General features: G+C 43.0%; 1 protein-coding gene across 1 annotated transcript in view; it reads left to right on the plus strand.

The window, feature by feature from the left end:
- Nucleotides 1–3,647: 3,647 nt before the first annotated feature.
- Nucleotides 3,648–23,138, plus strand: part of JAZF1 (JAZF zinc finger 1) — a 299,936-nt gene continuing 280,445 nt past the window's right edge. The window contains exon 1 of the mRNA XM_032483807.1: nt 3,648–3,927. Within this exon, the coding sequence (XP_032339698.1) occupies nt 3,813–3,927 (115 nt within the window). The 5' untranslated portion in view covers nt 3,648–3,812. The remainder of the gene's footprint in view (nt 3,928–23,138) is intronic.

Below are 23,138 nucleotides of genomic sequence, written 5' to 3' on the forward strand. Positions count from 1 at the left end.
GTAATGTAATGCCATAACCATGCATCTAGTAAGTAAGTCAGAAGCAAGATGTTAGAGAGCTAAGGGGTAACGCCCATGAGGACTGGTCACTGGGTGTCCAACTAGAGAACCCTGTTACTCATTCTAAGGCCAATGCTTAATTCTAGGCAGAATGAGACTGGGGACCAAAATGAGAATCAATCACCAGAGAGCAGATAAAGCAGATTCATTTCTGAGCTGGAATAAAAGCAGTACAAAGAACTTGAAGACTTGGTTGCATAAATATTAAACAAGAAAATCTGGAATGGACGTTGTCCTCCTTGGAAGAAGGTGGGACCTACAGAGAACATCCCGTCAGAGCAAAGGTGGCTGCTGGCAGAACCAGCAGCCTGAGTCTTCAAGAGCTGGAGAGCATCAGATATTCTTCTACACGGCCACAGACTGACATGAGCTGAAGAAGACCAACCTGGGTTCATGATCTGCTTAGTCTACACAGTGATGGCAGAAAAAGGAATGCCTCAAGCCACTTAAAAGCCTGTTTATATCCAGTAAACCTGAAAAGCATCTTAAGAGGACCTGGGGAATGACCCAGAAAATCTGAGAAAGATAGAACTGAAGGCAATATGGAGAGTCCATAGAATCCAATGTTTATATACATCCTTTTGTGGTGCCGACAGATGTTCATGCAGGGTCCAGGAGGTACACAGTTTATTATTAGTGTATTCCAAAATTAAACAAATCCTGTATGTAGAGGCCAGACATGAAGCAAAATCCTTTGGGGCTTTGATTGGCTTTCTTAGACCAGTGGATTTACATCTTCCTGGCAGCTACCCCATTTTGTGGGCAACGGCAGTGCCAGATTTTGGAGACTGCTACTGGCTCCCAAAGTATTTGTAACGCTAAGCACCAAGCTATGGGGACACCATATGCCTGTATTTTGTGTGGGCCGATACATCAGGAGGCACAGTGATCTAGGGAGAGGCAAATGGTTTCCAAGAAAGGGGTCTTAAACCCAGAGAGCACTTCCAGTCCACAACCACCATCCTATCCTTCCAACTCCTCAGTTCTCTCACTATCCCTTTCATTTGAAATATTTTTACTATCCAAATCAGGTGGACAATTTTTTTTTTAAGTACAAAGGTATATCAGCTATCCCTTTCTCTGGGACATAATAGGTTAAAGTGTTTTTTTCTATATATTTTTATAGGCTCACATTGACTTTATATGAAGGGACACCCTTGAAACACTTCTATAGATGTAAGTACATAATGGTAAGCATGCCATTGTAAAGCAATTTTTTTTAAAAGTTTGCCTGTGGTTACTATATCTTTGTCCTTTTATTGTCTATTGATGCCTTATGAAATGCACTATGAATATAGGGGAAACTTAGCTGTGTGTATCTGGAAAGAACTCACTCCAAGCCTCTGGCCTTAGTTTACTGCGTCTACAGAATCAGTGGGTCTGATGGCCCAAGTATCTTCCAGAACTACAAGACCATGATTATGTATTTAATAATTGCCCATGCTAAAGAAAACATTTTTAATCTTAAAAAGAAAAATCTTGATTCATTTTACAGGTTATTTTTGGCTTATTTCACTTTAAAAATTCTATTTATTAAATTTGGCCTATCAAGGCTTTATTTTAGGAATACTGAAACTGAAAGCAGGGAATGGAGACTTACACATGAGTGAAACCCAGTCCCCTTACTTCCTTTACCTTTCACCTGCACGTTTCTGGCACTTTCCATCTTTGAGCTCTCTTGCCTGAACTACCTCTCCTCTCCACACTCTCTCTGGAGTTAATAAGTCCACATCTACAATTTTCCCTCCAGAGGACAGGGTTGCTGCTTCTCCAAAACTCTTGGTGCTTCCTCCATGCTGCATTGAGGTGGGAGTGCCTAACACTCATCTCTAGGAGGAAAGCTGTTTTGGCAGAAGCTTTTGCATTACATTTCCCTGTCCTATTACTGGTGTGCTGTGTATTCTGCCTGCTCTGAGCTGAAGGCCTTCCCAGACTGGGCAGCTGAATGCACTGCACAGCTGCAAAAATTCTAATTCAAGAGCTAGAATTCTTACTCCTGCTCTTTAGACCCTTGTCTGGCCCTGGCTCCAGTCTTCTGCCAACTGGTTCCCTCGCTTCATTATCAGGCCTACCCGGGTCCTGTCTCCACCCGCATGTGGGCCCAGGAAACCACTCCTGGCACCAAACTGAACTTCAACCACACAACTGCCCCAGCCCCACCCAACTCAACTCTCATCTCAGCACAAGTTTGTTACCTTGTGAGATGGCAGACAGAAGAGATGGACACGAAAAGAGGAAATGCCACGGGTGAGGGCACTCATCACCCCCAAACACTGTGACTGTCAGACTGTAAAACTTGTGTAGTGCTTTTCCTCTAAATTCTCAAATGAAGAGAATTAAGACTCCTACTCTTAGAAATAACACTAGAAATGAATGTAGTTTATGGAGAGGGGAATACAGTTTCTCTATGTACCTGCACTAGAGATTAAGTGAAATTTGCCCTAAGGAAAAATGTTAAATTCAGTATACCTGCATTAATGAAAAAAAATGCACTGTTGGATCATAGACTGCTACTGATATGTAATGTTCCTTAGGCACCTGTAAAAGTGCTACTGGAGAACACAAGCTTTAAAAGTAAAAAATATCACTGAAATTGGAGGTGGGGATGGGGACAAGGAGGTAATTGATTCTCAGCAAAATGCTGGTTTCAAAGAGGCCACCTGATTCAATTTAAGTGCTTAACTGGTCAACATTATGGGTTAAATGCTCACAGAATGGTGTAATCTGGATTGATTAGAAGAATCTCTTTTTTAAATGAAGAGAAAATGTTTCATGACCCTGTTTCCACTCTGTCTAGCTTTAACCAACACACTGTCCTTTCTGCTGGGATAGTCTTGCTCCCAGGGCAATAGATGGGTTAATTCTCATATCTGAGATGGGGCAGTGGGGTGTTGTAATTTCGGGAAATGAAATTATTTCAGTTTTTGTTTTCCCAGAAGGAGCAAGGGAGTATTACAAACGTGGTACACATGTAACACACAGGCAAATGCACTTGACAATCAAGCACTCTATTTTGAAATTTAAATAAAGTTAAGATTTTCTTCTGGCCTAGAGGGAAACTTCATTAAAATCAATTAGTTAGTGCAAACCTCCAGAGAATATGGGCTTTTTTTTTTTTTTAAAGAAGGTTTAAAGAGGAAGGTGTATACAATTACCTTTCCTGGGTCCCCTGTGAATGTCGGTGTCAAACCTAGACAGGTGGCCAAGTGCAAACAAATGTCCCCGAGAGAGGCCTGGGTACTCCCTGAGTTCTCACTGCGGATATGTAAGTGTAATTAATAGATGTGTATATACTAAGAATGTAATATACATAACCGAGGAGGCTCCAAACAGATTGCACGTATTACCAACTGTGAAGGGCAGGCCGAATGAGATAAAGTTGATGGCAGGCGCTCCCAGGTGAGGCCTCGGTCCAGGGGCGGAGGCTGGGGCCGCACAGCTGTTACCGCGCGCCCTGGTCCCTCCTCCCAGCTGCGGCGGTTTCACCCCCCACCCTCACCCTCCCCTCGCCGCTCCCGACGCCGCCGCCGCCGCCGCCGCCGCTTCCCCTCAGCCTCCCGGTCTCTCCTCGCAATCCTTCCATCTCTCTCGCCCCCTCTCCCTCCGTCCCGCCCTCTCCGCTCCCCTCACCCCGCCTCTCTCCCCCTCCCCCAGCCCCTCCTCTCCTCACCCCACCCTGCCTCCCTCCCTCCCTCCGTCCGCCCGCCCGGCGCTCACTGAGCCGACACCAGGGGGGCTCTCGATGTAGCACCATGACAGGCATCGCCGCCGCCTCCTTCTTCTCCAATACCTGCCGATTCGGGGGCTGCGGACTCCACTTCCCCACCCTGGCCGACCTCATCGAGCACATCGAGGACAACCACATCGGTAAATGGCCCGGGGGTGGGCGGGGGTGCCCGGCGTGCGGAAACTCCTGCCCAGGCGAGAACCCCAGAATGGCCAGGGGTAGCCAGGAGGGAGGAAGGCGGCGGTGGGGCGGGGAGGGTGTGTGCGAGACCGGGGCGTGGGGGTGGCGGGATGCGGAGGCGCGAGGTTTGGGGGGGTTCGGGGAGCAGGGTGGGGGTGGGGGTAGAGGAGGGCGCCCCTAGGTGCCGCGGGCTGGCGGGCTGGGGGATTCCGAGGGGCGTGCGCGCCGGCGGCGAAGTGGTGGGAGTGGGGCTGCGCCGCAGCGGGAGGAGGGACCCGGCGGCGGGGAGATGCGGCGGCGGGGCCGGGCTCCGGGAGCCGGGCGGCGGGCGCGGCGGGCCCGGCGGGGCGGGCAGCCGGCCGGCGCAGGGCAGGGGCGCGGAGTTAGTTGGCCCTGGTGGTCGGAGCTGCCGGGGACGGCGGGGGGCGGGCGCTGCACGCCGCCTGCCGCTTCCGCCCCGGCTCGAGCTGTCAGGGCTCGGCGGCGGCTGCAGCCGCTGGGAGGTGGGAGCGGGGGGGGCGGGGGTGGCTCCACCGCGGCAGCCATTCCGCTTCCTCCTCCCGCCGCCGCCGCCACTGCGTCCTGTCAGCGCCGGTTGCTAGGTGTGGTGCGTCGGGAGGGGGCCGGAGCCGAGGCCGCGGGCAGAGGACGGGGGCTCGTCCTCTCCCCCGGCGGCGGCAAGGCTCGCTGGCCTGGGAGCACTTGCTTTGCCCAGGCCTGGCGCGGACTCCGGGGCGCTGCGGGCTGAAGTCCCGGGTGCACCCGCGGGCCGCGCCCAGCGCCCAGGGCCGCGCCGCCCCGGAGGCCCCTGCGGCTGCGTCCGCTGAAGAGCCATCCCCTGGGGCCCAGGGCCGGGCATTTAAATGCGCCCCGGCTGAAAGATTTGCCTTTCAAATGGTGCTAGGCCCGAGGTGCGCCGGCTGCGCAGGGGATCCGCAGCGGCGGCCTGCGAAGCGCCACGGGCGCGGGGGCCGTGGGGGACGCGGGGGACGCGGGGGAGGGGGCGCCCTGCGGGGCCGCTGCTTTCTCTTCCTGCCCAAGACCCCGGGGCCTTTCAACAAGTCCATTAATTCACAGAAACCCTTGCACGCATAAACACACTTCTATCTGGAGCCCCCGCGAGGAGAGATGGGTCGGGTTCGTTTGGCTCGGGTGATCCAGCCACCTGCGGAAGGTGTGGCCGGCGCCCACGGGGTGTCCTGTGTGGGCTGGAAGGTGAAGGAACCGCGTGATGCCTCAGACAGACAGTCTAATCCAGAGAACCTGTAAATTGCCCCCAGAAAGTCTTTTCCAAATGAATGCTATGGATTCAGCCATGTGGATGCAGCTCACGTTTCTACGAAGTTGAGAGAATAAATCACTACTATGTATTTATGCACGAATAAAATGAGGCCGAGCTTTAGGCTCCTTCTCTTAGTATAATGCTTTCTCGTTGCACACAGTGTGTGCTTAATAAGCCTTGAATGCTAGTTTAGAATGGTTATGATGGGACATTCAGAATGGGAAATAATCTGAAAATGTTTCCAAAAACGTCTTTCAAAAGATAATCACAAAGAGTGATTGTCCAGGTTTTGAAACTTAACAAAGTTTTAAAACATTCATGCAATAGCTTTTGCCCTCTCCCCTGATAAAGGTGTGACAGAAGAACTGGGCAAGCTTTGGTTGTCTTACAGGCAGGAGTTTAATGGAGTAACATATTTGCTGATTCATCATTGAGATTGACTAGTCATAACTGAGGATGCTTAGAGGAGAAATCAGATTTTTTATGATGGATAGTTTAAAATAATACTAAAATTCCAGTAATGCAAAGTTCTAATGAGAATTTTGTTAGTTCAAGTTCCTTCTCTTACTTTCAATAATAAACAAAAGAATATATGTAAACAAATACATAAACGACATTTTCTGACCTAGGGAAGGCTGTCATTGCATATCCTATTCACCACTAACAGTTGTTTCAGGATGAAGTATAATTAATGTGAGTAATAATTTTCCCACATTGCCTGCATACTTGGACTAGCTAGTTAAAAGAAAAGATAATTTGTGTTTATTAAAATGTGTTAAAGACAGTTATTTTTCTTGAGGACTTAGTTTATATTCAGGTAATTTAAGACTATCAGTGAATCACAAGTTTAAGTTTGCAGAAATTGTCTTTAGTATTGTACAAACATTTTTAAAAGGATTAAGGGTTCCAAAAATTTTCTAAAACTAAACATTTAAGTGATAGTCATGCCCAAGGGGCTAGTGTTTTTCTCTTAGTGAAAATATTAAACAGTTAAGTTTATAACAGTAGTCATGACTTAGGCGAATTTTGTGACATGGCTAACGATGACTATACTTTGGAATTAGTTTGAAACCAGCAAACTTTATGGAAAGTAAATGTTAGAATGAACAAACACTTAAAATTCCTAGGGTGAAGAGACCAGCTGAAACTATTTTGTACTTTGATTGAGGAGAGGCCCCTTACTTTCAAAGACAGCTCCTTATGCAGAAAGAAATAAGAATTGACCTCCAGAAGAATAAAAACAACCTTTTTAGTGGGCAGTGCCATATTAATACATTTCTGAAGAAGAGATATGAGGGAAAATATATCAAACAAAGCATTTGGTGAAAGTTCTATACACACATGTATTGTTAAGTGGAATTTATTGTTTGTGGTTCAGTCTATAAATTTTTCAAGAGAGATTGTTATTTTTAATGATTGATTTACCAGTTCTATGTCCTTGTTATGGAGTGGCTACATTAAAAAGATGCATGAAAAGACTGCTAAGAGATGTATGCCAATATTATCTTTAATTTTTCAAGGAGCTTGTTATTTAGCAATCATAAAGGTATTCAGCAATCATAAGTGGCGGATCCATCTTGAAGACCTTTCTAAGTTACTGCCATTTAACCACTAGTCAAAATCCTTAAGCAGAAATAAAATGAAGGTTTATGAATGGGAATATGGCATATTTCTTTCTTGACAGATTTTTTAAGGCCTTTAGTGCACAATGTTTTCATCATAACTATATAGTTGTTTGCTGTTATAGTTAAGTGCATTAAGTTGGGGGTAGCTGTCTCTCTTATTCATGTACACTCAGCTCTTGTTTTTAACCAATTACCCATAACCATTAGGAACAAGTATTTGGGGCTTGTAGAGCCAAAGGAGGTGTGATTTTTCATCATCCTCTGTTTTGGCTTTCTTCCTTTCTCTTAGAGGAGTGTTGGACCCAAGTTCCTGATTTCTTCCTTGCCTTTCACCATTGGTGTAGTCCTGGAGCACCTGTCTCTGGGTACAAGCTGAGTACCCCAGCTGGAACCCTCCCCCCAACTTAAATTGCCTAGAAATACCACAGCTCTGCGGCTGTGAAGTGTTTCTCCATCAGCTTCACTATCCAATCATTCATAGCCTGGCTCTATTTCCTGGAGACAGGAAAAGCTGATCAGAATTTGTTTGCTTCTTACTGTGAGTTTGCAGAAATACTCTTGACATGCACACTGTAGTTAGGTGAAGTTGAACTGGGAACTAAGAATCATAGAAACACTGAGAGCACTAAATTTAATACTGAAAGTCATGTCACAAACTCAAGAAATGTCTGCTCCATTTGTACATACCAGGGCCTGTGAAATCTTTTGGCCTTTGGTCTCAGAAGGACAACTGTTTAATCATTCTTACCAGGTTTGATTATTTGGTGCATTTGTAAAAGTTCTGCATTTTGATTTTATTTATGTGTTAATAGATATTGAGCACCTATTTTGTACCAGGCACAGTTCTAAGCACTTGGTGAACAAACAAAGAATCCCAGCCTTTGGGGAGTTTATGTTCTAATGCTGGGAGACAGATCATAAATCGTCAGCATCAGATGTAAATTATATAGTATGTTGGAAGGTGGTTAGTGGTATGGAAAAGAGAATGATTAGAGCAGGCCAAGGTGGTCTGGGAGGTGGAAGTGTTGGAATTTTTAATTGGTTGGTCAGTATAGGCCTCACTGAGAAGCTGATAAGTGAGCCAAACCTTGTCAGAAGTGAGGGAGTTAGCCATGAGGACAAACAGGAAACACTGAAGTCTAGGCAGAGGGAACAGACAGTGCAAAGGCCCCAAGGCAGCCTGCACCTCTTAAACTGAAACACAGAATCTGACTGGATTCCATTATTCTCGTGATGGTACTAAACTAACAGGTCATGGAGAACTTCTCCCAGATGTGAGGAGCCTCAGATTTTCCTGTCAGGGCACCATCAGGAGACGGAGTATCGTTGACTAATAGTGGCTTGCAGTAGCTATGACCTAGTGGTTCTTGACCCTGAATGTCAGCAGGTTTCTTGTTGTGAGTTTCTACTTGGTTTCCTCATCCCCAAAACCCAGGTAATAAATCCATGCTGCTTCATTTCATAAGATAGATTTGTAAACCATCTAATTAATAAAGTCGAAGTCTCTGGAAAAAAATATAAAAATATCAATAATGTAGAATTTGGCTTCAGTGATGGTTTGGTAAAAGTTTGCACTATCTTGAAGCACACCACAGTGTACTACATAGATGGATATATGATATGTAGTTGGCTCATGTTATCCCCACTTGATAGGTGAGCAAACCGAGGTACAGAATGACTGCTTAACTTGCCTGTTTCCCTGGCTGGGAAGTGTGATCTGGAATTTGAATTTCAGACAGGTATGCTAAGCTGGGCTTGTGCCAAATTGCTAGACAGTACCGTCCCTACTCCCACTCCAGACACAATTGGTCTGTGGTGCCTCCTTTAGCAATTACATCTGAACCTTTGAGATGAGGATCAGCCAGGAGGCAGCATAGTGAACCTGGCTTGTTTGGGTTTGAATATACACACCTCTGCCACTTGTTGGGCATTTGACTGTGGGCAAGTGGCTTAACCACTGTCGGCCTCACTTTCATCCTCTGTATAATGAGGATAACAGCAGCCCCTCCCCACAGAGTGGCCGATGTGGAGTAAGTGAGTTTAAGTGTAAAGTGCTCATCTGCAGTATTAAATTATCTACGTCATCCAAGTTCCTGCCATTTTGTGTATTTACTAAGTAAGTATGTTGGAATCCTATGAAAGTCTGCATGACAGGTTAATAGATTGTGGGTTGTGTCCACCTACAACTCTGTAAAGTCATCAGGCCCGTCCTGGGAAAGATTGAGAATTGGAAATGGGACACTCTTCCACAGTCCAGTGTTGGGATTGCGGTCTCTGGCCGCTTTCTCTTCTGTGTGGCCAGAGGTACTTTAGATGCTGGCAAAGGCATTTGCCGCTGTGGACTGGAAGGTGGTGTCAAGGCCAGCGGCTTCCAACATGGCCTTTCCTTGTGGCCTGCATTTATTTGAAAAAAAGCCTGGAACTAGAAAGAGGCACTGTGCCGTGGGCCTGTGGGCACATTCCCACGAGGACATTTCCTGTGGGGAGGAGGAATGACTGAATGAATAAATGAATGAATGAAAGGCTTGTCCCTGCCCGCCCTGCTCTTTGCCTGCACCCTGTGGCTTGGTGGCAGGATGCCCTGTTACTCCCTCTACAGTTCACTAGAAGGTCCCAGGGACAGAATCAGGGCAGGCTTTAAGGGTGTGCGTGTGCATGAGCACGCACACACACATGTATGCACACACCACACAGTGGGGGAACCGTAAGTGTAAAACTTCACAGCATTCTCCAAAACACTATTGTCAGTGGCTTTTCCGTTTGCTCACTTCTCACCTGCATACAATGACCCCTTATAAAACATAGCTAGTGAACATTTTGTCGTATAAGTTTCACAAGCTTCTGATTATTTTCTCCAGTGTCCATGTTTTCTGATGTGTGACTGAAATGTACGGACAGAAAAACTGCCTACAACTGACTGGCTTGACAGAAGCCTCCGTGTTCTCTGGGTAATAGTTTCCTTTAGATGGCATATATTTTGGTAGCATCTCCTGCCATTGGAGAAGCCTTAAGGCTGGAGCAGGCTGGTGACACTTGATGAAGGGGCTTTCCTAGGACCTTTTGGAAGCCACAGGCCTTGAGTTTTAGACTGAGATCTGAGAGACAGGACACAATGCTATTGAAGCCCTAAAAAATCCTCCCCTTTTTTTCCAACTTTTGCTTTTAGGACAAGAATCATACCTAGATTTGTGTCCTTAGATTTCTTTCCCCACCTCATCCTTACCCCTGCCCTCAGATCTTAACAATGCAGATAGTGGCCTGGGTACCACTGAAGAATTACTTGCTGGATTGCAGATAATACATTTTGTTTTGTGATGATGTAATAGATTTGCTCCATGTTGACTTGGCTAAAGTGTTGAATAGCAAATGTTTATTTAGAATCTGAAAACCAGAAACTACAAGTGTCAGAAATTTATTATATGTTGGGTTTTTTTTTAAAAAGCCTTTCATTTAATATGCTAAATCAGTTTAAAGAAAATTATATTTTCTCCTTGCACTTGGCACTGTAATCTTGCAGCAGTTTTCACCTATTTTTTTTTTTTTAAAGTCCAGCTGTAAGCGTGGACCAGATTACTTCTCTTTGAGGATGAAATCGTCCCAATAACTCTCTCTCTGCTTTGGCAGGAGTAAAAGTGACTCTTCTGGGTCACTAACTACAAACTCTCTGTCCAGCACCAGAGAGCATTGACAGTCTCCTGATGGCCTGGCTTGCCCACTGGCCTCCTAAAGGAAGCCCTGTTCTTTGTCTGGCTCTACTAGTGCCTCTCTGCTGAACAGACCTTCTTGAAGGGACAAGATCTGGATACCATGTTATTAACTCAGAAAGACTCACTCTTTCTATGGTATTATACATATATAAAATTGATATATATACATTTAAGTATAGATAAGTGGCATATATTCAACATATAAATACATATATAAATAATATATGTATTTTATACATGTATGTATATATACCACACATGTATGTCTGTGTATACATATATACATATGTAGATTTATCTGTGAGTATATAATACATACATTCTCTCTGTAGATCACTATGGATAGTGAGGACTACCACACAGATTTTTGAGTATTTTCTGTATTGCTGATACTTAAGACAGTACTTCGTATTTCCAAGGAATTGAAATTTGTTTGGAGAAACCAGACATGTACAGACTGAGATAAATGAGGAATAATAATGGGGACCGCAGAGGGAGATTTATTGTGAAGCTAATGAATCACAAGCCCCAGGGCCCCTCACTTGTACAATACATGTTTCACCATTTCTGAATACATTGCTTGGGCCCACCCAGCCCTTTCCAAGGCCCTGGAGGAGCCCTGCCAGTGTACACAGCCATGCATTCATAGATGGCATCATAACTTGTGAAACTTGTAGGGTGTAAGATTTTAATAGCAATCGATTTACCTTATCCTTTTTTACTCTGACTTCCCTTCTGTGACATTTCTCCTTGAAGTCAGTGATATCAAGAGTGGAGAGTGTTTTTCAGATACAGCTAAGGGGTAGTTGAACTGGGGATACGTTTAGTTTGGGTTGAGTGGGATGTATTTATATGGTTCACAGTCCTCTCTGTGTCTGGTTAAGTTACTTCTAGCCATCCTGGGGTGGGAATCACCTCACAGGGATGCCATCCACTGTGCTCTCTCACCTGGGGTCCCTACACAGATGGGCAGGGGCAGGTGAGTATCTCAGCAGCAATCTATACCACGACAGCCAGTGGGAATATGATTTGAAATGTATGGAGCCAGAAGCTAGCCTGGAGAATTCTTCTACTTGTTCGATTTGTAAAATTGTAAGTAGAAAAGTCAGTTCTTAATCTAAGTGTATTCGGTATGGAAGTTCTTTCTGTTAGGAATATATTCAGTAATGCAAATATACATTTATAAATGCACCATGTTTTTTAGTGGGAATTTTGTGTTTACGTTTCTTGCTTAATTGACAAGTGTATATATATACATATATATATATATACACACACACACACATAGTACACACATACATACAGACACATCATTGACAAAATTGACAACAAACAACGCTGAGTGTCATCAATACAAAAAATATTTAAAGCTAGTCAGTGCACAAGGAAACTTGGAATGCCCTAATTCTTATGGCTCACATGTGAAAGAAAATTAATAGAGGTGTTTACAAATTTGACAATAATCCTAAAAATTTACATGGCATTATAAAGAGCTATGAGGCTGAAAGTAACTTCTGAATTATCAATAATTAACAATAAGTTTTGATCAGCCATACTTGAGGAAAGACTGATTTATCTTTGTGACTTATAGAAAATGGTATTAATATAAACCATTGTCATATGAGGAGTAATCAGAGTGTGTAGCCCAAAAGAAATATTTACAGCAGTGTTTCAGGTGGTTAATTAATTCACAGACTGGATTCTTTTTTTTTTTTTTTTTTCTTCTAGATTTTGATTTTGTGATGTTTTGGTAATGTCAGCTTTAAAATTTTGTATTTTGTTGTGATTTCTTAATCTAAATAATCACTTTTTTAAGCATTTTGTATTTGTAATGTCACTCCCCCCCCCCCCCCCCATGAACAGTCCAAAGCTGCAGGCCCTGCAAAACTTGGGTCCATTTCTTGATACCAATTAGAATCATTACTATGTGCCAGAGACAGTTCTAGACAACTTTCATACGGTATTTAATTCACCTTCACAGCAAGCTATGAATTAGACATTTCCACCCTGAAAGTACTGCCTTCTAATTTGGAGTTAAATATGCTCCCATGTTAATTAAATACCTTATCTAGTGAAATATGACTAGAATGCTTATTTTGGTAAGATTATAAAACAGAAACATTTTCCTTCAGGAGAGAAAGCCTCTTTCCCCCTCACTAAATAGCATCATTATAATTGGTCCCCTCCTGTGTGCTGTAGCACCCGGCCACATCTCTGCCAGAGTTGTGTGTACCACACTTTATGGTAACCACCTGTGTACTTTGCCTCCCCCCAGAAACTTAGCTTCTTCCTGGTGGTCAGGGCCTTGCCATCCTTGTAGCCTCTTCCTCAAGAAGTATTTTCAGAATTGAAATGAAAAAAAATTGGAAAAGTCTTGAGCTGTGAAAGAATAAGTTACAAAGGTAACTGGGCAGTGAGAAGCATTTTTCTGAAGCTAGTTTTCTCTGGAGGTGTGCATATGTGAGGACTTATATGTGTATACATACCATATACAAACACCAGTTATGCAATTAGGTAGTTTATATTAAGGAGATTTGAAGACTTTTTAAAGGAGATTTGAAAAAAAATCTGTTTCTTACTTTTACAATTGGGAATCTTATTCCAGGTAGAGAATATTATAAAGCTTAGTTGAATCATTGTTTGCCTTACCTACAATATTTGATTGCCTAGAACATTTTAGGGCTTAAACGATGTTAGGACAAAAGTATATCTTGCATCCCACCCACATCTTCGTTAGGGATGTTTGGTGTCAAGGAGACAAGAGGCCAGGGTGAGGAGAAGCTAGGAGTGTGAAGCTAGACAGAGCTGGATTTTGAATCTTGATTCTACTTGGGCAGTTTTGACAATCTTATTTGGATAACATAGTTAACAATAGCTACCATTTATTAAGTGTGCACAAGTGAGGCACTAGTTAGCTGCTTTCAATGAATTGCTTGAGAGTTCAGTATCAGTCCCATTTGACGCAAGACATAGACCAAAGAACCCAGCATGAAGTACCCAGCCAGTAAAATACTCAGGGGAGCAAGGGGCAGGCTTTGCTGTCAGATGTCCCTATATACCTTAGAACGTGCTCTTTATAAATTGTGACTTTTTACAGGATGTTTGTATTTTAATAGAAGACTCTTGTATACTTAAGTGTCTTACATACAGAATGGCTCCATTTCCATTGGATGATTGGGGAGATACTTTGATGCCTGCTTTCTGGTATAAATAGAAACATAAGTCTTCTAAGAAAATGTTTATATAGGTTGGGAGGGTCCATGAGCATCCCAGCATCACAGAAACAATAATGAAAACAATAGTTTGGCAATTCTAAAATGGTTATAGTTACTGAGTTGTTTAAAGATGCTAACCAGTTTTCTCTCCTTCACTGATATATATTTATCCAGGAGTGGAGGACTCTTTTCAGACATAATACCTAAGACTATAAACACTTATAAACTTCTCTTTTACTTTAGATTTTCAAAATTAAAGTAAGGTCATTATATTTATGTGCATTATTTAAAAAATATAATTAAAATTTTTGTTTGGACCAATGGTACCTGATGGGACCCATCTATAAACATTGTGAATTAAGAGCCAAAATCCTGGTCTCTTGGGATGTGCTTAGAGCCCTCCCTGCTGGACATTTCCCTGGTGGCATTCACTGAGAGGACGCTTTAGGTCACCTTACTGCATCACCAGACCTCAAATGCCAGGTGTAGGAGCATATCTGGGCTTAAAATGGAAGCCCCCTTTTTCTTACCTAGCTCAATTCAGTGAGAGTCTCTTGAATGCTAATTTAGCTGCCTGGTTCTCAATACATGGCATAATTATATAAGTAACGGCAAAAGCAGGGGAATCTGTAGAGACATACTTGTGCAGCTTACTATTAAGTAAACCGAATACCGTGGTAATAAGCATAAATAAGCATAAATTCCTCAGGGATCAAGCCTCAACTAAAGGAAATGGGTTTTCTGAAGCTTCTTTGTAAGCTCAAGCTAAATGCATATTATGGAAACCCTTCACTTCAGAAATTTCAGATTAATTTTTCTAGGCCTCTCCCCTTGTTGAGCTGATCGCACTTCACTGCGGTATCTCACAGGCTGGTGTGTCTGTGGCTGAACCTCCTCTTCAGGGCACCCAGCAAGTGTCACACAGGTGTTTCATTGGCCCTGCCTAATTGATAGTTTAGATTTTATGTCTTTATCAAGTAAATCTTTTGACAGAATATTTTGGACACTGGACGTCTGGAGTTTGGCACCAACTACACGAATTGGTTGACAGTGTGTGATTTAAGTTAATGTGTTTTAATGTTCTTGAGTTGGAAACTCCCGCTTATATGTTTGCTTCACTTCAGCACTTTCAGGGACCCACACCAAAATGTTTGCTGTAAAAATATGCAAACATCAGGCAAAAAATTTGGTCAAGAGATGTTAGTTGTATGTGCCTTTCACTTATGATATTAGAATAAAGAAATGGTATTTTGTCAAAGCCTGCAAAGATGATAGCATTTTAAATGTTTATGTCATGTGTATCGTAAAGTAATGAGAATGATTCTCATCTGTGGCTGGTGGAAATCAGTTGTACTGATTTGTAAGTCATACTCTATGTATCAGTAGAGTTTATGTCAATACTTTTCAACAAATTTCAACAAGAGTTGAAAAGAATCACTTAGATGAACCTGGAAAAAACAAGGATGCCCAGGCTCCATCCCCAGACCATCTGGTGTGCTTGACCAAGGGTGGTCTGGGTCTGAGCACCTGTGTTTTTAACACTTCAAAGTTGATTCTACTGTGTTGCCAAGGTTGGGAACCCATTGGCTTACACTAATGAAATAATTAACATTGTGAAGATTAGGGAGTGTTAAAAAGGGGTCAGACTTTTAAAGAACTACCCTTTATGGGTTTCTGTTCTAATGGATTGAATTTTTAGTTTTAGTGGAGGCAAGCATTTAATATAGGCAAGTATGAAGACCTGATACCACCTCAGCTATGTAGTTAGAGCAGAAGTGCTCAACCTAGGGAGCCTGTGGCCTTAAGAGTCTCAAACCCAAATGCCTTCAGGACACAATGTATGAGTGAAGTGACCAAGTTCAATGTAACTTGGAGTTGGGGGGAACTCTGGCAAACCAGAGAGTCCTTGCTTCACTTAAAAGGACAGCTGCCAACATTGCTAATTATTAGGGAAATGCAAATCAAAACTACAGTGAGGTACCATCTCACACCAGTTAGAATGGCCATCATTAAAAATTCCACAAGCAGTAAATGCTGGAGAGGGTATGGAGAAAAGAGAACCCTCCTACACTGTTGGTGGGGACATAAATTGGTGCAGCCACTAGGGAAAACAGTATGGAGCTTCCTTAAAAAATTAAAAATAAATTTACCATATGATCTAGCAGTTCCACTCCTGGGCATACATCTGGAGAAAACTCTTAATTCGGAAAGATACATGCACCCCAGTGTTCATAGCAGCACTATTTACAATAGCCAAGACATGGAAGCAACCTCATTTTCTTCGTCTCTAAAATGGGAGTAATTTCGCAGATCTCATGGTGTAGTGAGATAGCACATATATTGATGTGCTAGTTGTTGGAACTCTGGAGAATTCCGAAGAGAAGAAAGCTCTCCAGTTCCTTTCATTGCCTCTGGAGGAGGGAGTGTGGAGGCATTCCTGTGGGGTGGTCAGGGGGCGCTGCTTCCAGTCCTGCCGCCTGTGTGACCTTGGGCAAGTTATTTAATTTCTCTAGACCTGCCTTCTGTGAGATGAGGGTAATTAGTATTTATCTCAGGATGATGTTATGAGGATTAAATAAAAACATGCATATGAGGGGTCTGGCAACCAGGAAGCACCCTGGTAAATGGTAATGCTGATACGGTTGTACCATCTTCTTGCATCCGCGAGGATGCCCCCAGTGCCACATTCCTCAGCTTCTTCTGTCCTCTCTCTGTTTTCATAATATAGTGGAAGAAGATGAATCAAAATAACTTTATTCATTTCTGGTTTTTGTTAAGTATTTTCACTTTGAGATATTTGATGAAATTTGGTTTCCCTCGTAGAGTTTTGGTTTGTGTTTAAATAAGTCATAGGAATCCATGAGCTGTTAAAACATTCTGCACACAAATTCTTGCTGTTTCAAAATATACCAGCCTTAATTTAGTATTGTTTGTCTAGATTTAAGTCTTTGAGATGTTAGATCATATGATTAGAAAAATGACTTCCACATTTGAGAAATATAATTTTCTGTTTGGGACAAAAGGCATTTTAGGAGTCTAGAGAGGTTTATTATTAAACTATATAAACAGAAAACATAACTTCTTCATGTTGTACGAACTAAGCAGTGGAAAAACAGGAGATGGTTTTTTGTGTGTTTGTGAAGGTTTATTGTGAATCATTCGAAAAGATTTTTAGGGCTTTTATGAAGAAATCCAAGAACATGACTGTAGGACTCTAACAAAATGCTGCGTTCTCGTTCAGTGGCTGTGCGTCTCTTTAATAATAGTTCTTGAAATGTCACATACTCCAATGCTGGAAGCTTCTCAGGAAAGTCCCAGGCCAGGCCTTGTTTTAGAAGCCTGAGTGACAATTGTTGAGTTGTTTACTGATTGCAGAGGATATTTTAAAAACGTTATTCCTGTGATTGAAATCCCTTTCAGTCCTATAGAATATACTGGATTTCCTCTGTAAAGAGTACCCTGGAATCTGATACAAATTAAATAGCTGGTCCAGGCTTTTGGGACTTATCAATAATTAAAAAAAAAATGGTTTCCAGTTTTTTATCACTGAAGGTCCCTTGACTTACTTTCCTTCTCACTCCCCGTGAAGTCTAAGTCTTGAAAGATTTTCATCTATCAGACTATCTGACTTGGTAAGTAACTAAGTGGTTTGTTTTTCTGCTTTTTCATGCAGCAACGTCTCAAACTCAATTTATATTATTTGGCAGGTATTTATGGAGTACTCTGTGGGCACTGTCTAGGAGCTGGGGACACAGTAGTGACCAGTGCAGTTAAAGCCTGGGCTCACAGTGGAAGCAGACAGAATACAAATACATAAGATAATTTCAAACAGTCACAGTGCCATAAAGAAAAACAGAGTGAGTCAGGAGAGAGAGGTTGAGAGGCCTACTGGAGATAAGGCAGAGGGAGGCATCTCAGAAGGGAGCTGAATGAAGTAGGGGACGAAGAAGCCATTCAGTGTCTAGGGGAAGAATGTTCCAGGCAGAGGGACGGGCACAGCAGGGAGGCTAGGGTGGTGGGAGCAGAGACAGAAAGGAGGGGAGGGGTGGGATAGGAGCCTTTGTCTGAGGCCTCCGCATGTAGATCTGTATGTCACCCAGTGTCACCCAAAGGAGTTAAAATAATCCCAGCCCTAAATGATGATGCATAGTGCTGTGCAGCTTTATTACGGCTCTACTTCCCGCTATGCCTTTTGTTACATCCAGGACCCCACCTTCAAAGCCCTGGAGCGATCTGGGAAAACTTAACTAGCCTCTAAATATCTTCAAATCTAATTTGCTTTTTGTTTAATCATAAAAGCCCTCTTTCTATTTTGCAGTCTGTGTTGAAATAAACATTTTTGACTAATGTACTTCATTTAGTGTTTGGTATTTTGTTTTTGGAATGGGAGTGAAAATAAGGATTACCAATAGTCACGGAGTGAAAATAAGGATTATCAATAGTCAGTGAAAATGTTTGGTATAGTTTTCAAACTCTGGGAACCTATTTCTTAAAATTTTTGTTCAGGAGCTTTGTGAAGTTTTGCATAGAGTTTAGTGGATATGAACTTTGGCAGACAGGGTGGGGTATGGGGAGAAGAAAGGAGACAATGGTCTTGACAGCAGTAACTCAAAACATATTGACAGAAGGACAGAAAATTACTGAGGGAGATTCTATAGACCATGAGCCTGAGAGATTATTTCACCATCAGCACCTTTTTTTTTATTCTGAAAGGTAGTATTTTATGTAGCTCTTCCATGAAAAATAGATACTGGTTTTTTCTTCTACATCTGCATCTTATGGGAAAATGTTAGTGTAAACATGTCACTGTCAAAGTGAGCTTTTGCTTTTATTGAGGGTGTGTGAACCTAGTCTCTATATTCTAACCTACTGGTATCTTTATTCAGGTAATTGAGAAATGGTGTATTTTGGGTGACAGGATGCCCAGGCAGTTAATAAAATTCAAGGGAAATATCAAAGAGTGAGCTACTCAGAAATACATCTATTTATACCTGTAATTTAGCCTTTCCAGTTAATGCAAAGTGGTGATGCATTAGTCAGTTACTGCTACATAATGTGGCATAAGAAACGATCCCAAAACTCAGGTGCTTTCATTATTTCATTATTCTCATGTTCTCTTGTCTGCCAGGTGACTATGTTTGGCTGATGGCAGCTGGATTCAGGTGGGTGGCTCAGCGTCAGGCTACCAGTCAGCTGATCTCCTGCAGGTTGGGCACAAGTCAGCTGACATGTTCATTCGGGGGACAAGGCTGAAGGGGCAGCAGCTACTAGGGGCATGCTTTTCTCATGGTGGGCCACTGGAGTGCAGGTGCTACCCCAAACCCCAGAAGCTCATTTAAAGGCCTTTATTCATGCAATGTCTTTAACATTTCTTTAGCCAAATCAAGTCATGTGGTCAGGCACAGAGCTGATAGGGCAGGGAAACATTCTTCCCTAAAGGGAAGGGGGAGCGATGTTAATGAACAGTGATCCATTATCACAGATATCTTTCATCAGAAATAGAAAAAGTCCAAAAGCATTTGAAATTTAGTACTGAGATATAAACTTTCCCAAAAATGATCATAATATTGTATAAACATGAAGTTGCTCCCAGAGAACCTGGGAGGCACACCCTGGGACTCCTCGATGCTGAATGAATAAGCATTTCCCATGGGGAAATTAAGACTTCAAATAACAGCAGTTAAATGATTTCTACTTAGCCACATTTCTACATAGCCTTCTCTGGTTCAGGATGACCCCCTTTCTATTCTGAAGTTCACTTAAGAATCCCAAGACTTCACTTTGGATGGCCTAGTGTTCTAGGCTTGTCTTCTAAGTTCCTGAGCTGTTTGGCAAGGCTCAGAGGTTGAGAACACTAACTGTGATGCCCTTTCCCAGCACACAGAGCTTTGGAAAAGCTTTTGGGACTGCTTTGTGGTATGGATCTTGTGCTCCTTCGCTTCCTCCAGTTCTGAGCCAGGGTCACAGAGGATGGAAAAGGGCTAACCTGCCAGTTGGGAACCTACTTTCCCCATTCTCCCTCCTTCCATCACGTCTTCAGGTGGCCGAGGGAGTGGTCACTCGTGTTGGGCACCTCAGGTTCTGCTTGGACTCCTCTGTGACTTTGGGCAACTTATTAATGTAGAATTTTCACTTTCGCAAAATGAAGAATGTGGTATCTATCATATAGGGCTGTTACGAAGGTTAAGTAAGTGACAAGCCTTAGCACAAGGTCTGGAGCTTGTTGAACATTTAATAAATCTGAGCTGATAATGCTTTTATTGTTACCTGCTTGACAGGTATACAGACAGCATTCCATTATTGTTATTCCAGTATTTCTGTTTCTCCTCCCTAAATCATGAGCCAACAAAAGGTGCTGTGTTTCATCCCTGGACCCCATTCTGCAATAGCACGGAGTTTATGATATAGGAACTTAAGCTGATATCCACTGAATTGTATCCAGACATGTGTCCTCTACCATGAAGTCTTCAGCTCTAAGAACCAGATTAGACTGTTCCTAAAAACAGATTTAGTTCTTCCTTTTTCCCTTCAACATTTTGCCTTGAAATAAAGACTTTGGAGGCCATTGGAATGTAAAGGTTTTGAGTTAGTTCCATGCTTTGCCTCTAATCAGACACTTTTATGCACTCAAGGAAGCCCTGTCTGCTTTATGTTACATCAGAAGAGTTGAAGAAGTATAGAGGTGAATTTCCATGGCATGTCTACAAGATTTAAAGGGCATTTAAAGAATACTTTGTTTTAATATTCTTCTAAATCTCATCCTTTGAGTTGCCTCTCAGATGGTGGCTATGATCTTACCATCAGCTTGTTCAAAAAGTATTGTAAATTTTCAGCTAAGACATTGCCCCCAGTGAGGGGTCACTCAGGCTAAAAGACTCAGCTATTACAGCAAACAGGCCCAACATCATATGGGTTAATGGTCCAAGGAGTATTTCTCTTTCACATAAGGATCCAGGGTGGTTCAGCAGGCTGTTCCACTCCATGTGGCCATTCAGGGCTTCAGATTCTTTCCACCTCATCTCTCTGCTCTCCTAGCATCTACTCCCCTCTGTGTGGTAAAAGCTGCTTTCCCTGGGATCCTTCTCTGAGGATGAACTTTTGTATTCATGTTGGAGAAGAAAAGAGGGTGGAGGAGGACACATCCAGTGTGTTAGGACCCAGGTCTTGAAGGGTAACCGGTCCTTCCACTCTGTTCCACTGGGGAGAGCTTAATTGCATGTCTTCATAGTGCTGCAGACCTGCTAGCACGGGCAGCCCCCAGCAGGGCCTAACGACAGTTCTGTTGCTCTGGAGGAAGGCAGGGCCTAGTTTCAGTGAATAGCTAGCAGCCCTGGACCAACAAGTAAGTCTGCTTTTGAGAATTTTGCATTTCTGTTTAGTAGCTGATAGTCCAGTGGTTTAAGGAATAGGTGATTATAACAATAATTAATAGGATTTATAATTTATTGAGCTCTAACTGTGTACTGGGGACTATTAAACACAATTGAAAGCATTATCTCATTTGACCCTCTCAGAAAGGCTGTGAGGGAGGTTCTTTTATAAGTTGAGACACTGAACCTTAAGGAGAGTAAGTAACCTTGTTAGGTTTGACTCCGAAGCCTTCACCTTACTGCCTTGGGAATGGTGAGGGTCCTTGGGAATAAAGGATAGCTGTGCACCGCTTCTAATTCTGGCTTCTGGAGCTAGTCGGTAGCAAAAGGTATCAGGAAAAGCAGAGGGTTTTCTGGAAATATTCCAGCAGAGGCTGTATAATGCGCCTACTAGGGATTCCACAGAGGGACTTCCTGCTTTGCACTGCGGGTTGTGGTGAATGTCCTTGATTGACCATGAAGGGCAAGTGCTCTCTTTTTGCACTCTGGTGTGTGCGTGTAACCCATGACCCTTCCTTCCTATGACAGCAGTGCAGCTCCATTGGCTCACACATTCTGTGCTTCCTTCCTAATGAGGAGCCACCTGGAACATAGCGCATAGGAGGGTCAGTGGTTGAGGTGGGGTTCCTAGTGTGACTTTGACCAGTCACATCAACCTGGAGTCTCCATTTGTTGGGGAGTAAAATACGTGCATTGGGCTCAATCACTGATTGTCTAGAAGTGCTTCTTGGGGCTCTGGGATTTCTGTAGAATTCCCTAGTGGTTTCTTCTCCTACATACGAGCTTTTGGCTTAATTTTTCTGTAAAGGATTTTTTAAGTTAAACAAAAGTGAAAACCAGAATGCTGATAATATGGCTACGGAGTGCTAGGCATCATTGTTCTGAGTGCTTTGCATGAGTTAATTCACCCACGGGATGCACCTGTTACTCCCAGTTAACAGGTGAGGAAGCTGAGCCACAGGATGATTAAATAACTTGCCTATTGTCACTCACTAGAAAGTAACCAGAATTTCACCTTGGACTTGGAGATCCAGAGCTACTCTCTGCTGCAGAAATGGATGATTCCTGAGGTTTCTCCCAGGTCAAAAAATGCATTGGTTCTATGCCTATTGCTGTATACAGATAGCTCAAGAACTCTTCTCTAAGGACTCCCAAACAATTGACAACCTCCTTTTGACAAGTAGAGGCTGAATGGATGTCATAAAGGTCCATATTTTGCTGATAATTTCAGAAACTCGGTAATCTGTTCATGATCACCTGATGCAGTGTGAGGTTCTGTTACACTGAAGTCTCTGACCGTGGAGCTGCTTTGATAAATATACCCAAGGCTTTCTAAAACACAGCTGGTCCTGGGGGTGGGATTTATAAGGGGGGCCACATTCTTATGAGATGATTTTGGTATGCAAGGAATGGCCTCCTGGGATGGATCAAAAATGATGCTTTGTGGCTAACAATGCTATTAAAAGCATCTTAGAATCGTAGAGCAGAAGGAACCTTGGAGAACATGTGATCCAACAGTCTGCTTCCACACAATCAACCCCACCTACCAGGTGCCTGCACCGTTCTAAGTGCTGGGGACACAGCAGTGAACAGAGCCTCTGCTCTCTTGAACTTGCATTCTATTTGGGGGACCCATATAAACCACCACAACAACACAGTGTATGTCATGTTAGGTAGTGGTAAGTGAAGAAGAAAAGCAGAATGAGGAGATAGAAAGTGACGGTAGTGGTTCACTCTGTATTTTGTTTTAGATGAGGTGTTTTTGTAAATCAATATTTCTCAACCCCTTTTTCATTAAGCCCCTTCTTAGAACCATTTTAGACATTATCTCCTGTCCCCTTCACCCATGAAATTTTAATACCATGGATATACTGTATATTTGGTTTTGTACTGTATGTTTATCTGCATACATATATAAAGAGTGCGATTCCCCAGCCCAACCCTAGAACCAGTTTTCACCACCTTGGGGGCA

Source organism: Camelus ferus, chromosome 7, assembly GCF_009834535.1.
Source record: "Camelus ferus isolate YT-003-E chromosome 7, BCGSAC_Cfer_1.0, whole genome shotgun sequence".
Classification (NCBI taxonomy): Eukaryota; Metazoa; Chordata; class Mammalia; order Artiodactyla; family Camelidae; genus Camelus; species Camelus ferus.